This window comes from Lichenostomus cassidix, chromosome 23, assembly GCF_008360975.1.
Source record: "Lichenostomus cassidix isolate B80296 chromosome 23, HeHo_3.0, whole genome shotgun sequence".
Taxonomy (NCBI): Eukaryota; Metazoa; Chordata; class Aves; order Passeriformes; family Meliphagidae; genus Lichenostomus; species Lichenostomus cassidix.
Genome location: NC_139503.1, coordinates 6,735,856 through 6,752,592, shown reverse-complemented (window position 1 = coordinate 6,752,592; position 16,737 = coordinate 6,735,856). Strand labels below are relative to the sequence as shown.

Genomic DNA, 16,737 nt, shown 5'->3' with positions numbered 1-16,737 from the left:
GGTCCGTTTGTGACGGCCGGGAGCAATGTGCGAGGCCTGTGCTAGCTCAGGGTCTGCGCTCGAGGCCTGTGCCCGCCTCATGGAGGCGAGCGAGGCCCGCGGGGCCCGGGCTAGTGGCGGTTCCGAGGATCGGGAGCGGGTGCAAGGATGATCCACGAGCGCCAGGCAGTGCTGCGCCAGCAGGACCCGCCCGCAGGGTGCAGCACCTCCTGCTGCCTCTGGGGCTGCCCGGCAGAGCCGGCACGCGGTGCGCGCGCGCGGCGGCCCGGATGTGACGTCTTGGCTTGGGCCGCAAGCCCAGGGTGGTTCCTTTGTGCGGCTGGGGCCATGCTGGCGGGAGGCAAGAAGGGCGCAGAGGCGGCGGCGGGCGGCGAGGCCGGGCCGGAGGCACCGGTGCCCCCGCCCGCCGCCGCTGGGGCCCTGGGCTCCTCTGCGGATAGCGGTGGGGCTTCGGAGCGCACGCCCCGCAAGAAGGAGCCGCCGCGGGCCTCGCCTCCGGGCGGTGTGTCCGAGCCGTCGGCCGTCGGGACCACCCCTGCGCCCGGCGCCGAAACTACCGGCATCGCCGAGACCCCTGAGGGCCGCAGGACCAGCCGCCGCAAGCGAGCCAAAGTAGGTGTGGGGCGGTCCGGTTGCTGGCCCCGTCGGCGCCTAGTGCGCGACGTGCTCGGGCCGGCAGGCCCCGGCCCTGCTCGGGGCAGCCGTTCCTCAGGGCGTCCCGGGCCCCGGCCCTCCCGGGGCGTGGGGCTCAACACAGACCCGGCCCTGCCGAAGGGGGCGGGGAGCATGCTCAGGACCGAGGGCGCCGGTGTCGCGAATGCAAAGGACAAATACGCGGGCGCGCAGGAAGCCAGTGTGAATTAAGATCAAGATTACCTGTTGTCCTAGCTCACCTGCGTGTGCTCTGGGGAGGACTCGTGCCCTGCCACAAAGGACAGTTTTGTGCAGCTGTTCAGGACCTTTTTGCCGTTCCTCACAATATACCGACCAGTAAAAACACCCCAAATCCATGACAGTGCATTGGAGTGCTCATGAGCTCACATTTTATCAGCAAATTCGTCTGTTACTGTGGTACGTGGACGCAGCCTTTCGAGGCTTATGTGCACGGGATGATGCTGGTTTTGCAGGGTTGTGAAGGTGATGGCTGAGCTCAGTCCACTGTTCCTCACCTTCCCTCTATTGGCATTGGAGAGCTGAGTCAAGTCTGTTTTAAGGGTGGGATTTTAAAAATGAAATCTAAGGTCTGTAAAGGGTCTTCAGTAGTTTGGGTCTAGTGTGTAATTCTTATCTGTTGCTCTGGATATTTGGGAACGTTACTTTGTTTTTGGTGAAGCTTTTTATTTGAAACCTTGTTTGAAAAGATATTGAAGATCTTGACTGTGCCCAGGGTTGGGGTGTTTGACGTGGAACCTGAAATGACCTTTCAGAACTGTTCTGTCCTGTGGCTGTGGCATTGAATGTGGCTCTTCAGAGCCGTTGTGTGATGTGATAACTGGACTGGGCCTTCGCATACAGGAGCTGTTGGCTAGGTCAGTCTGGTGGATCTTCAAAATAAAGTAGGTGTAGACTGGACGTCAGGAAGACATTTTTTACAATGAGGGTGTCGAGACCCTGGCACAGGTTGCTCAGAGAAGCTGTCGCTGCCTCATCCCTGGAAGTGTTCGTGGACACAGACAGGGCATGGAGCAGCCTGGTCTTGTAAAAGGTGTCCTTGCCCATAGCAGGGCAGGTGGAATATGGGTTTGAATGTCCCTTCCAGTCCAAACCATTCTCTGATCTTCAGAGGCATCATTCCTGCTTTATAGTGGTCTGTTACCAAGTAAGAATTGGTACTGTATGTAGGTTGTGTGTTGGTGATGTTTCTTTGCATTGACAGTGCCCATCTGCAAAGGACGTTCATCTCTTGTGACACCATCTGTCCCCTCGAGCACTCAGGCCAGCATGAGTTCACCTTCCCATGAATGTTTGTGGTGTGAACTTGGTATGGGAGGGTATCTAGGTTAAAAATAAATCTAGAGAGAAGCTTTGGGTTTTTTTTAATTGGACTTGATTGTTCTTTGAAAGTTGTGGAAGCTCAAAGGGGGTGGGAGACCTCAGAGGGCCTTTGGACAGAAGTAGTGTGTGTGGCTTCAAATAGCTGTGGTAATGTATGGATGTGCTGAATGGCTGCTGTTACTTGCTTCAGATGGGGAGTTCACAGACGGTCCTGGAGGCGCAGCAGTGTGAAAAACTGAATATGCTGGACATTATGTAATGTAAATATTTAAAAGATAGCAGATCATGGAGTATGTTAGTGTCTTAAACAATCCAGGTTTCCTGTACAAGGAAGCTTCCCAAAGCTACTTTGAATTGTGTCCATTATTGCCCTTTCTTAGTGACTGAACTTGGACTGTGAAAGACTTTTTGTTTTTTTGCTGAGAAATCCAGAGTCACTTTTGTAATTTCCTGGTGGAAGCTGATCTGTCAGATGTTGGAGGGTCACTAGCTGCTTTCTTTTTATTTTTCCCATGGCTTCATATTGAGAAGTGCTTTTTTTCCTTTCCAATAAGTAGGGAAATTCAATAGCAGCTTTTTTACTTTGGATTAAAGCTTGGCTGACTAAGAGGTATGAGATGCTAGTTATGCTAGATGTTATGAGATGATCCGAGTTAGTTCTTGGGGTTTCCAAGAATCCCAAGTTCTCGCTCAAGTTGGAGCGAGTCTTTCTGGGTGGTAATTTTATTTATTTTTACTGGAGAACAGAACAAAACATATACGGCAATAAAGACTGGGGGCGATGAGGGGAAGTGATTTCTTATGTTGAGCCACTAGTGTGACCATTCTGGAGAGGAAGCAGCTGTGAGCCTCTGTACCAGGGCAAGATTCCCAGTGAGCAGGAGACCATACAGGACACAGGTGGGATTTCATCAGGAAGTCTTGTGTACACTTCTTGTCATCTGTGCTTAGCAGAAGAAATTCAAGTTTGAACATGTGGAGTGGACACAGAGGCTACTTGTTATCCCTGAGTTTGGCAGGGATGTGAAGGAAGGGAAGAAAACCAGAGAGGTTAAGTGATAATATAACAAATACAACTAAACTGAGCTTGATATGAGTAGACAGCTCCTACTGTAGGGTGCCGAAGATTTTTTTTTTTTAGGTGGAGGCAAAAACATTTGGAACTTATTAAGCTTTGTTTCCTTTTATAACATGGTATCTGCAATAAGACTCTGCATAAGGTAATTCAAACCTTTTCTTTAAACTGTAAGCAATTTTGTTACTTGCAACATTAATGCCTGACTTACAGACTTTTTGAATGTGTTAATGTTCTGTTGTGCTTTTTACAGGTGGAGTATAGAGAGATGGATGAGAGTCTTGCAAATCTGTCAGAAGATGAATATTACTCTGAAGAAGAGAGAAATGCTAAAGCTGAGAAAGAGAAAAAACTACCCCCACCACCTCCACCAGCTCCTGCAGAAGAAGAGAATGAAAGTGAGCCAGAGGAGCCGTCTGGTGAGTGGAGAGAGACCTTCTCCTCTGACACTATTTGCCTGATTTATTAACAGAAATTAGGTGGGGCTGGGTGTGGCATTGTGAATCCCATGTCTGGTTTCAATCTGGTTTTGAATAATTGTCCTACAGTGTTTTATTTGTTGGCCCCATATGTGGAAGGAGGGGGAAAATGCAGAACAGCCTGATAAAGATAGGAATATGCATTAATCTAATTCCAAATGAAGCCATACCTTTCGTGCTAGATTCTCATGATCCTTATTGACTTGTCTTTTAAAGCTTATTGACCAGAATAGCCTCTCTGCTGCCACACCTGCTCGTGTACGAACATTCACTTATTCCTCGGAGGGAGAGGTTGGGTTTACATGAAGTTTGCTATGCAGAAGAACAGATTTAATCTATTGTGATTCCTGTGGCTTTAAACTATGACTCTGATCTTAAGTTGTGGTTGGATACTGTATGCTTAAACTTCAGTGCTTTCCTTCTTACCTCTGACAGAGCTACAGAGCTTCACTTTACATTGGGAATTTTTTTGGTCAGTCTTGTTCAGGAGGCAGGTTTTGAAATTTCTGGTAGTACTAGTACCCTATCCTTTTCCTCCTTTGTGTTTAAAACTGCCACTATTAGTGAGGTCTGTTGATGGGGTATCACTCAGCTGTCTAGAAGGTCATGCTTTTGCAAAGTTCAGATTCAAGAGTTTTCATGAGATAACATGAATGCCAGTTGGTTTTAGACAAGAGCTGAAATCTAGTAGTTGAATTTTTGCAGGTTTGTCACTGCTGTGAGTCTCTGTTAGTTTTCAGTTACCTTAATTTTCTTTCTGACTGGCAGGTTTTAGAATGTAGGCATAGGTCTGGTGTTGGCTTGGGGATACCTACTTTCAGTTGCAGAAAAAATATTAAAAGCCAGGGGTTTGTTTTATCTCTTAGGATACGCCATTTAACCTCTCCTTGTTGCAGCTATTGGCTCCTGCCTTGATACAGGAATACTATAGCTCACATGCTTGACTGAAATACTTGTAATGATAAAAATCCTGCCACCCCAGTTGTAGATGATGTACCAAAAAATTGAATTTTAATAGGTGTAATTAAGCAAGTATTTTAAGCTTACTATTTAATTTATCTTAGACATTGCGTTTAATCCTTGAGACCTAATGTTAATACTCCTTTTATTTCTCTCAGATTCCATTTTGTGCCTCTAAGAATGATTAAAGAAATCAGTTTGAGGCATAATCAGTGAAATACAGTGGAACAGGTTTTATCCCATGAAGGAAGAAGCATGGAAGATAAGCAGTGATGAGTCATGCTATTCTATACACACAACAGCCTGCTAAACGACTATTTTGCAAGCACTGAATACAGTATTAAGTATTTACATTATTTATTTATATTGTATTTAGCCATCTAAATACAATCAATTTTCAAACAGGCTGTCTCCAGCTGCCTAGAAATTAGTAGATTTCAGGTCATCATATAATTTCTCTGTTCCTAAAAACTGTGATGTGCATGAAGTAGTAAATTAGAAAGAGGACAAATTGCAAGTTGTCATTCCATAGATAGTCTTGCTGTAATTTTAAAGGTTTCTGTGACGATAATATGTTTGTGCATCTCTCTCTGGTTTTGTCTTTATTAATATAGGCGTCAAGAACACCAGGTCATGTTATGCTGGCTGTTAAAAGTGCATTGAAACTTCTAATTCAGCCACCTATTAGAAGGAGGAGATAGCATGAAGCCTGCTGTGTATAAAAGCTGTGTTTATAATTGAGGCGTTCTTTCTCTCTGTCACTTTGAAGGAAAAATTGAAGTGTTCAATAAGAAATACTAAATTGGACAGTAATACTAGGGTAGGATTGCATCCTGAAAATCTTGGAAAATTTTTGTTAGCTTGTATATCACTGTTAATTTGTTCTCATTGCAGACCTTAAAAAAATTCCTTTCTGTGTTTAAAGCCTGTGAAAATGCAGGTAATGCAGTAGAGTAAAGCTGTCACATTACAGCTTTTGAGTTGAAAAGCCTGATTGTGCAACTTAAAAGTGTCCTGGTGCCAGTGTCTGGTATTTCATTAGCCTGTCCCCACAGACAGATTACAGTGAAGGGGATTATTAAGTGTCACAGTTCAGGTGACAGCAAAATTTTGGTTTTCTTTGAGTAAGTTCCATTCATATGTTCCACTGTGGGGAATTCTAGATGTTTTGGCTATTACAGTCTGGATTTGCAAGACCTATTGCATGCTATTGCAGAGCAGTTTTAAAAGGTGTGACAGTATTTAATGATTAAGGTAATTTCCTTAGAGTAACTCTTCTCTTTTTACTTGAGGAATATTGTCTAATAGCAAAAACTCCCTTTTGGTGCTGATTGACAACATTTGTGTTCTTGTTTGCCAATAGCCCTTTTGGAATCAAGGAACTTGCATATTTTGGTTGTTTTTCCTCTAAGGATCTTTGTTTTGCTTTACCTCACCAAACTGGATTTTTGTTTTTAGAACTACATATTTTCTTTACTAGCTCCTGGCCTTTTAGTGTTGTCAGTATTCTTACTTTGTGGTAATCCTATATTTTTAGATGCTGTTTTCCAAGAAGCTGAATATGATCAAGATTAACATCAAGGAAATAGTCAAACTTAGTGATGCTTTGTCTCTGTGTTTGATTTGACATGTCTGTTTTCGTAAATAAATTCAGTAGTCTGTGATACTCATGCACAGCTGTTCCTTATTTTGAGACAGTGGATAATTACATGAAGTAGATTCCTTTGTGGACCTTCTTTCTGATTGTTCTTCTGTTACTCTGTTGCCTTGAGACTTTAAGCAGTTTGTGCTCTCGAACATGTTTTGTTGAGCTGCAGTAGTTTGAAGTTAACATGGATCAGTGGTTTGCTTGCTGCTAGTTCCTTTGCAACCAGAACCTTTCTTTGAGGGAAGGAGAGGCAATCTTCACTAGCAGGCCTTGTTTCCACGCTTCTCTGCTTGGATTGAGTAGCATTTAGAATTGTGTCCAAGCAGTCAGTAATAGTGGTGAGAAGAGGAAGATACTGATTTCCTTTTGTAAGTAAACCAAGAGCAATTTTTCCCCTCTGCTCATTTTCAGTGCTAATTCAGGGATTACAAATGCTATACGCTGATGTCAGAATCTTTATGGAAGATTCTTAACTTAGGGAAGGCACAGGTAGCTTCTATTGCAAATTAATGGCCTATGCTTGAGTGTAAATATTCATGTTTCAGTTGCATTAGTCTCTCCCAGAATGGAAGCAGGTCTTGAAATGTTCCCATCAAAATAAAATACTTGCAATGTAGATCAAGTAAAGAATTTTGTCTTTCTGTTGCAGATATGTTTATTCACAGAATCATAACTTTGGGTCTTGGAAGGCCTGTCAAAATACAATTATTTGTCACAGTCTCTTTGTGAGTTTTTAACTTCCTTGCTGGCAGAGTGATTTTATACAAGTGCTAACTATTGCTCCTCTGCTGTACTGAGTGAAAATGCCTGTCTTGTTTCAGTTCCTATTTTGTTTTATCTGTAGATGTGTAATGTTGTGACATTCTAGAGTAATACAGGTTAGCACAGTATGGAAATATTTGGTTAACTTTCTGTGTCTTGCTTTAGGGGTTAAATCTGTAGTTCAGATGAAATTCATCTCAGTGTTTCCACTAAGAGCCTTAAATTACATTCTGGCAAAGTTGTCCACCCAGACTCTTAAAGAGTATTAACATTTGTGTGTTTAGCCACAGGTTAGACCTTGCTCTTGCTCAGAGATTACACCTGAACAGTTGTGCACTAGGAATTGGCTGTTCCATTCCAGTGACTATTGCAGCGTGTTTCACTGCGTGTTGGTTTGGACTTGCTGACCGTTGAAGTATGTGGTTTGAAGGAGCCTTGGTACAGTAGGAGCCAGCTGAGCAGCACTGGGCCATCTCTGGAGTGTCCCATGGCTTCCTGTGCTCTACAGGTGTTGGGACTTCAGGCAAGCATCTGATTGTGGAAGAATACTGCTCATGAGCTCAACTCAGAGCTAGTGTCTCTTGTGACATGAGCAGCGTGTGAGGTGTGTAATGGCTTTGTTCCTGCAGACACTAGCTGTACTCATCTCTCTTCTCAACGTGGTCTGTTCCTGCTTGTGTTGCAGTCCTGTTTAGAATTTACATGTAGGCTAAGGTAATTCTGAGACTTCTTCAGATCTTTTGGACGAGTGCTTAGCCTTTCCTCATCTTTCCACTGCTGGAAATGTTGAAAGACTGATGTCTTTCAGTGCTGGGTATTGATCACATCACTGATCAATGGTATGACATGTATTTGGCTTCAAAGGCAAATGTGTATTAGAGCACTGATGGTGTATCAAGGGCACTGAAGCCAAAGTACGTGGTCTGAGCCTTTCCAAAAATGTTCTAGCATCAAGCTTAAAGGAAGGGTTTATGGCAAAAAAAAAAAAAATAGCCTCTCCTGAACATAAGAGGCCTTTCAAAACGCATTAAACTACCTCCTTGGGATATGGGGAGACTTGGGAGCATCAAAGGCAAGATGATCAAATTCTTAGGGTTTGAGATCCGTAGAATCTGATGGTATCCATCCACCAGATCATAAGTATTTAGCCACCAGGAATGCTACCCATTGTGTACTTCTTCATTTCCCATAAAATCTGATGTAAAGCGTTCCAGTAACATGGATAACACTTTAGCACATAATTTTTTGGTGCCCTGAACCTAGGTTCAAGAAGATGGGATTCTCAGAAAATGTGTTTAGTTAGTTGGTGAAATTTAATACCTAAAACGCCAACTGCCGGGCCTTTATGTCCAGTATGGTTTAACTTATGGAGTAAGGTCCCTGAGTTCTCCTCTTTCCTTCCACAGGGCAAGCAGGAGGACTTCAAGACGACAGTTCTGGAGGGTATGGAGACGGCCAAGCATCAGGTGAGGGTGGCGTTTGATGCTTGCCACTGAGTAGCAAGAGCCGCCAAGTTAGGGATTGGTGCTTGCAAGTGCGCATGGGTGTGGTTGTCCCGAATTTAGCAAGAGATGCAGGAGTTGTGTACCCACCTGTTTAAAAAGTGTGGGATATTCAGATTTCAGTTGAAGTCTACAAGCGTGGAAAAGGGCACTAGCTAACGTGTTGAAATGTCTCAGGCCGATCTCTCATCCCTCCACTCCTCTCCATGTTCAGAGGAGTCTAAACGTACAAAAAGGTGTTTCTTACCTAGCCAGTTCGTACCACCTAGATTGACACAGAGAGCCCTGGGCTTTAGAGCAGTATACCCTTTTTTCTAACCTGATGAAGAAACATAGCATGGAGTACCTTTTTACTCCTTTCTTTTTGTCTTTTGAAAGGGTTTGTGTCTGACCTGTGTGCCAGCAGTTAGCCCAGGAGACTGCTGGACAGATTCATAGTCTGCTGCTCACTGGACTGGATTGCGAATTGCATTCGCCATTTGGCCTTGGTACTGCTGCTGGCAGTACTCACTGCTTCATTCACAGGATTGATGTCTTCACTCTTAAGTACTTGGAGTGCTACTTAAAATCTTCCTCCAACTTTGCTGCTTTTGCTCTCACTTCAGGATTAGGGTTTTAAATAAAGGAGTCAAAGGCTCCAGAACCTATTCTGTACCTCCAAGCTGCTCTTTTTGAAGCAAATAGTACTTCAAGATACTCATCAAAGAGTGCATCCTTTCATTTTGCAAGTAAGGGAGCTGAATACTGTTATGGATATTACCACTTGCATGGAACTGCTGGCTATTATGACTCATGGGCTTAAGGATGCATTGCCTATTTCATTTTTAGGCAGGCATTGGCTGATTGGAAATTCTGCATATTTTGCATTTTGTGTTATATGCTGAGAGTATGCTCTAACAACTGTCCAGTTCAACAACCAAAAACCTTTCATTCAGTGTGTTCGTCTGCAGATGTTTTAGTAAGTCATTAAATGAGCAGCATCCCTCAGGATTTCTTCTGTGGGGAAGGATATAATCAGAACGTTAGCAAATTAGTTGCTAATGCTGAATATCAGGAAGTGGGCAAGTGTGTGTGCGCAGGTGTGTGTGAAGAAGAGCTGATAATCCAGTCTAGGCAGAACCGTTCCTTCAGCTGCCTGCCCCAAGAAGAAACATGTAGTTTTGAACTGGTAATCCTTGTAATGTGTGGCTTTCATGAGATACAAGCAGTAAGTGTGTGAAATGGGATTTAGTCAGCCTGAAATCCAAATCCATTTAGATTTGAACTGTGTAGTTGCAGAGGTAAATTCAAGGATATTTAGTTCTTAAAAGATCTTCCAGTGCTTGGCCACTTAAAAATTATATCTTTGCTATTAATAGCTGTGCTTTTTCTAAATTCTTGTATTGAATGCTCTTGTGGGTTGTTTTATTATTTTTTTTTCTTTTCCTAAATACCAGCACTCATCTGGAACTGTTCTGTCATTCCGTTTTAAAGTTTGGGTATTGCCATGAAAGATATATGACCTTAAAAGCCCCTCAACTCAATTTGAAGAAATAAATCCCAAAGCTTTTCAAGAAACTGCTGAGTTGCCTTAAATCCACACATCTGAGAGTTAGCTGGTATTTGATGACTACGTGGCTTTTTAGCAGGTACCTGGAGAAGCACACTTTTTCTAGCACAAACCTGTAAGAGTGAGTCAGGTTCACCATTTTAGGTCTTTAACTGGCCATTCCCTGAAAATTGTGCTGCTGAGCTTTTTGCTGGCACTTGAGGATCTAGAACCTTAATTAAGGTTGTTAGCATTAATAAAGTATCAGAGAATTGGTAACTGGTTTGATTTCCATGCCCAGTTTTACAGAATTCATAGTTGAATTCCTATGCAGATGTTGACATACTTGGGCCAGTGTTAGATGGAAGGGCAGCAGAAGGGCTGGGGAATGGTAATTGCTAGAGAAACATAAGTCATAATAGAGCTATGAGTGTCTGTTCCGTAGCTGAATATTAGTGCAGGAGGCATTGTGAGTGTGTCAACTTCTCCTGTGGTTAATTTTATTTTACTTGCGATGCTCTGTAGCTTATGTTACTAGTTTCTTCTTGTTGTAAAATTTATGTAAATGATTACAGACAGATTTCTTTACCTTGAGTTATCATACAGAACTTTTGATCTTTACTTGTGAATTAATATTTGGTTTGGGGTTTTTTGTTTGGTTGGTTTTTGTTGTTTGTTTGGAGGGGGGTTTTTTGTTTTGTTTTGTTTTTTCTTTTGTTGTTGTGGGGTTTTTTTGTTGGGTTGTATTTTTTGTGTCTGGTTTTTTTGGTGAGTTTATTTTGGGGGTTTTGGTTTGGGGTTTTTTTTTTGTTTGTTTTTTTTTGGTTTTTTTTTATTTGTTAGTTTTACAACCATTTCCTTCCTTGATTTTTTTTCAGCAACTTTGGGAAGTAAAGTGCTTGGAGTTAAAGTGATGTGTGGTGGCACCAGAATTAAAAGCAGGGAATTCCTCTCCCTGGTATAGTGACATGTACTGCTGTACATGAACTTCAAACTCTTAAACAGTTGTCTTGGTTAGCGTAACACACTGCAAGCGCATATTTTCTTTGCTGTTTATTGTAATATTTTGAGCAATTCCAGTTTCAGTAAATTATCTTAATCTTACAGGATTACTGGTAATGTTTTTCTGCCCCTGGGTTGTATTGGCTTCTGTCTTTCTAGATTGAATGCCTTGTCCTCTGTCTGTCCTGATTGAAGTCACTTCTAGGACGAGGGAGATTGATATTGTTCTTGCTGTGTTTCACATCTTAATACTTCGTTTTGCTCGCTGTGCCTGCAGGATTTGCTTTCTGCACTCTACTTGTTCTGTAGCACTTGATGCAGCTGTGTCTTAGTTTGTCACTTTATCTATAGACAACAGAACAGAGACTGAGGAAAGCAGGGTACATAAGTGTAATTACATCACTGCCAGTGTGTGAGTTGGTAGAAGTGCAGGTTCTTGTATAAATGAAGGCTTTTCACAGAGAAAACCTCTCCTGTATGGGTTTAGCATCAGTCTTTTACATGTGGAGCATTTAAAAAGAAAATGCTTTTTAAAAGAAACACTAACCAAATTTTAACCCAAATTTTAAAATAAAAAGAAATCTGTTGTTCATAGGCAGCACCTGGGGAAGGCGCACAGGAAATACATAAATGTGATTTTATTTCGTTGCACTGCCTGCTGTAAATAGACATGCAAAATGAGAGTTTAAGGTGGGTTCCATGAGCTGGAGGAGGTCAATGCAAATTAAATTTTAAGAAGCAGGTGAGAGGGGATGGTAGATGGTGTGCTTGTATATTACAGGTATTTTGGCTTTGAACAGGTTCTAAAATGTTTTTCTGATTCTGTTAGAAACTGGAAACCACACAAATTAAGGACAGCATCTAAAATAGTTATGTTTTACTGATTTTATATGTGTGTGTGTGTGTTATATATAATATATTGATATGTGCCCCAGCCCCACTTATTTTTTTGGGGGCTTTGTTTTTTGGGGGCTTTTGTTTGCTTGTTTTATCTCCCCTGTTGTGTAGCTTTTTCATTATTTCTAGATGATACCTGTAATTCAAAGAACCATTGACTTGGAAACCTGTATGTCGTGCAGAAGTAAATAAAAGGACTAAAAGCATCACATGAAATTGGCTACCATATCATCTCATGGCTGAATGCGCTGGCTAGGGAGGGTAGTGTTCCTTTGCAGTACCTGTAGACTACTTGTCTTTTTTTGTAGGTGTGGAGGGTGCAGCTTTCCAGAGCAGACTTCCACATGACCGTATGACATCTCAAGAAGCTGCCTGCTTCCCTGATATAATCAGTGGGCCACAGCAGACTCAGAAGGTGTTTCTGTACATCAGGAACCGCACTGTAAGTTTGTTGTAAATGTATTGGTGAAAAAAGGGTAGGAAATTAGTGTACCTTGCTAAGACATTTTGTTGGCAGTTACTGTGTCTAACGGTTGATGGAATTTTTATCCTTGAAACAGTGGGGTTTCATTTCTGGCATCCTATCATGCTCTTAAGTTTTAAGAAATGTGCTATTCAGTTCTTGATGAAAACAGTGCTGTGAGCAGCATAAAGAATCTATAGTGTATTTAGAATATCCAAAACAGGAATCAAGGCTTTCTTCTGTATTTTGAAAAGAGTATTTTGGAAAACTGAAGTAATGTTAGAAAAATTAACAGTAGGAAAGCAAAAAATGTTTTGAAAATTGCTGTGTCACCACAGTAAAGAGATGAAACACCTTACGCACCACTCAGTTTTTTCACAGACTAAAGATGATCAAAGGTGATCACAGGGTATTGACCATGGTAACGGCCAGTGCTTAATAACTTAAAGAAATTATTTAAAATTTATGTGTGGTGGACATTTTCATCCTAAGAGCATGACTTCTGCTATTCCTGTAAAATTTTCCTGTGACTCAAGTTGTAACTTTTGGGAAGTCATGAGATGTGTAAAAACAGGCCAAAGCATGCCAAAAAGTGTGGAAAACAGTTTGCACCAAACAAATAGTGAGTAGTCCTTTTACAAATGTGTTCAAAACAGAAAAACCTTCCACTGAAACAAAGAAATTACTGGAGAGAGATATTTGCAAGGAAAAGCAACGTTGCTGGTATGTAGGCCTTATTCACTACAGAGGAACTTGGAGAAGTTCCTGAGCAGGAATCCTGTTTGAGGAAGGCTTGTGAGAGGATCTCTTCCAGCGAGGATAGCAGAGACTATGGAGCAGCTGATAAGAACCCAGTGCTCAGCAGAACTACAAACTGCAGTGTGCAGCCTTTTAGTTAGCCATTTCCCTCAAATGGCCTCCCAAATTGTATGGAAATTATTTCTTAATCTTTCCTATTCGTTATTTTTTTAGGACTTCCACTTTAACTTGGTATCTGTGATGACCTGTGAAGCTCAGTAATGCAACTCTAGAGAAATACCCAAATAAATTACTAATTCTGGAATGTAAAACGATGTGGAGATGCTATGTATGACCTAGATCTAGGCATGGAACAATAAAATTATTTATTAATTAACTCCTGCCTCTGTGCTACAAAGTAGGAGTTCTGGTGGGAAAACACTTCTTTTCTAGTATGAATTGATCTACTAAAATTTCACAGACAGTTCTTCCTGCTTGATTTTTGAATTGTAACTGTCCTGTAAATATGCTTTTTTATGTATATGTGGCCAGTGTAGTCCATGGTAGTGTCTTATATTGGTGAAGATTGATTGGATCATTAAATATCAGAGATAAATAGAACCTTGTAACATGACAAATACTGCTGTAGCTTTTATGAAAACATTAAATCTGATGCCAAAAAGACAATGCTGGCTGATTTTGCCAGCCACAGACATCTTTGTGCTACTTTGGTGCATTTCCACTTATTTGAAATGATGTGAGAATTTCAAACAGACTGTATTGCACCTTAAGGAGCACTGGAAGGTGAAGTTCAGTGTGGCTGGGGTAGTCCTGCTACAGTTTAATTCATTAGGGGGTTTCATCTCCTGACAGAATTTCATAGCAAATACGCACCTGGAAAACACCTCTTTTGGTATTGCTTAATATGATGTGTTGTATTGTTTGTTTAAATACAGCTGCAGCTCTGGTTGGATAACCCAAAGATTCAGCTGACATTTGAAGCAACTATCCAACAATTAGAAGCACCTTATAATAGTAAGCCAAGTTTTTCATTGCCAAAACCTTACTCTACATATCATTGCTGTTCGCTTTCACTTTTGTTTGGGGTAAATCAGATGGGTCCTTTGTTAGTGGAGCTCCATGAGTGGTCATGTACAGACTGGGATATTGCATTATACTCATGCTTCAGATTTGTTACAGTTCATTTGTCTGGTGAAGAAATATCACTAGCAGGATTCATAAAAGCTGCTAAAATGATGGATTGTTACTGTAGGGTTAATTCATATGCAGTTTTTAAGGTTTGCTACAGCTTCTTGGCGGTTTTCAGCTGTAAAACATTATTAATCATACAGTTTCTGGGGGGCATTGAGAAGTTGCATAAGACTTAAGACTGGATGTGATGCAAGAAGGCAATAAATGGGTGGGTAGTTACTGCTTGCAAATGGAGACCATTCCACAAGATCCCAATAAACTGGAAAAAGATGGAGGGGAGTCTTAAAAAAAATAATTGAAGAAGAAAATAGTGCTGAAATGAATGGAAATACACTGTCAAGGATTGCAAAATAGTGAATTATTGTGCTTTTAAAAATGAATATGAGAATTCAGTGCTGCAGTAAGGATTAGCACAATACCAGCAAAGTGCATTGCAGTTGTGTCACAATCTTGGGATTTTGCAGTCAGTTTCATAACAGGTGTTCTGCACTAGATTAAAAGAAGCACTTAATATCCTGTACAGCTTTTCAGGCAGGATTCAAAACTACGGTAGAGCATGGGTGTTTTTCAGAAAACTAGCCTTAGGCATCCTCAGGAAGATGGATTGGTCAGTATGGCAGCAGAGCTGTAGGAAGGGATGTGTTTAGTGGGACTTGACTGGATTGTTGCTGTGAATATGTCCTCAGTACATACGTGATGCTGAACATACAGAGTAATTTTAAAACCTTACACATTCTTTTAGGTGACACAGTGCTCGTTCACAGGGTTCACAGCTACCTGGAGCGTCATGGGCTGATCAACTTTGGGATCTACAAAAGAGTGAAGCCCCTTCCAAGTAAGAACCTTTAACATTGTTTCTAATTGAAGTTCTGTTTTATTGTTCTGTGATTTCTTAGGACACTTTTTTGGCTGCTCTCTTTTAGAACTGCAGTGCTAAGAAAGTAAAAAAAGGCTGGAAAGCCATCTGCCTATTGCTGTTAACGTGTTTTATTTCAGCATAGAGAAGCCATGTATTTATGTAAATCGCTTTGAGAGGAAAAATGTTGGCAAATCTTCTGTAGATAGTTTGGTGACTGTTGCTTTTGAATGAGTTGTCTTGGTTCCTCATTTGAATAACTGAAGTCAGAAACACAATATTGTACTTAGATCTGTTAAATGCTTATGTGATTCTTGAATTTTGCAAGTGAACTTCTCTGCCCTTTATAAGTGGGGCAGAAAGAAATAAAACTATGATACTTTGTCCCCAGTAATTAATATTAATTACTTTCTTCTTCAGGCAATTGTCTGGAAGCATTCTTTTCTCCCGTTTTCTTACTTGTTCTAGACGTACTGATAGTGCATTTTCCTTGTACCTGTCTCATTAAGAAAAGTTATCAAACGTTATGTTCAGAATTACTTCAGTTTTCTTTTTGTTAAAGCTTTTGTTGTGTCATAAATACTCATGGGAAGAAAGCTGCTTTTTGTTCTTGGTATCTCTTAAATGCAACTTTAATGTGACTGCTTGCGATTTAGTATTGCACATATAAGGGACTACTGTAGCTGATTTTTCTCTTTCTTCAGCCAAGAAGACAGGAAAGGTGATCATTATTGGTTCTGGAGTCTCTGGGTTGGCAGCAGCTCGCCAGTTGCAGAGTTTTGGAATGGATGTCACAGTTCTGGAAGCCAGAGTATGAATTTCTGTGCTATTTTACTTCTTCAATATGATAAATTAACCAGTAACTCTATTCAGTACTAGAACAGGGCTGTGTCCCAGCAGCATGCCCAGGATGGGTAAGCATGTGTGGTGTTCCAGGCAGTCAGGATGGATTGCTGATACTGAACTTGTCTCACAAGGAACTAAGCAGATCTGTTCTTGCTGGGAGCTGGCTGATGCCTTCTCAGGGGTGGGCTGGATAGTCAGGTGCTAGTGTTGTGTGCTTACACCAGGAACAGGTTAGAACGACCTTCATTCATGATTAGAAAATTGTTTTCACCAGAAAGCAGAATGCAAGTCCATATTTTGAGAACTTGCTCATTAAATATAATCATGGCTTGGAAGTCCCATACAACATCAGCTGGGATTTTAAGTGTAGATTAGTTGTTTATTACTGTGTGCTTAACAGAGACTATAAAATTACTTAGTGCTACATATTGTGGTACGTAAACTAGCTGATGTTCTTTCAGGAATAAGTCATTCTTCATATTCAACCCAAAGGGGAATCTCTTTTTTTTTTTTTTAAATTGAAGTTTTTCTTCATGTAATCTACTCAGTTGAGAGTAGCTTGATACACATTTAAAATAAATCCATCGACCAATTGGACTTTATCTTACTAATTTTACTTCTTAGCTTTGTTTTGTTTGTTCATTTGCTTCTGACACTTTTCTAGCACAGTTTAAGATAATCTGCTTCAATTTTTTTTTTTAGAGTGATGTTTCAGGCTCTTAATTTTGCTACTGCTCTTGCTGCTAGGGAGCAGAGCTGCTGTCTCTGTGTTTC

General features: G+C 41.2%; 1 protein-coding gene across 3 annotated transcripts in view; it reads left to right on the top strand.

The window, feature by feature from the left end:
- Nucleotides 1-294: 294 nt before the first annotated feature.
- The window catches only part of KDM1A (lysine demethylase 1A), a 41,388-nt gene continuing 24,945 nt past the window's right edge, over nt 295-16,737 (top strand). Inside the window, exons 1-7 of one of the 3 annotated variants that reach the window (XM_085081095.1) lie at nt 295-612; nt 3,324-3,489; nt 8,326-8,385; nt 12,157-12,290; nt 14,006-14,084; nt 15,004-15,096; nt 15,822-15,928. In XM_085081095.1, coding sequence (XP_084937221.1) covers nt 328-612; nt 3,324-3,489; nt 8,326-8,385; nt 12,157-12,290; nt 14,006-14,084; nt 15,004-15,096; nt 15,822-15,928 — 924 coding nt within the window. In that variant the 5' untranslated portion in view covers nt 295-327. Of the gene's footprint in view, nt 613-763; nt 1,072-3,323; nt 3,490-8,325; nt 8,386-12,156; nt 12,291-14,005; nt 14,085-15,003; nt 15,097-15,821; nt 15,929-16,737 lie in introns of those variants that run through there. The other 2 variants (XM_085081097.1, XM_085081096.1) reach the window with 2 other exon arrangements.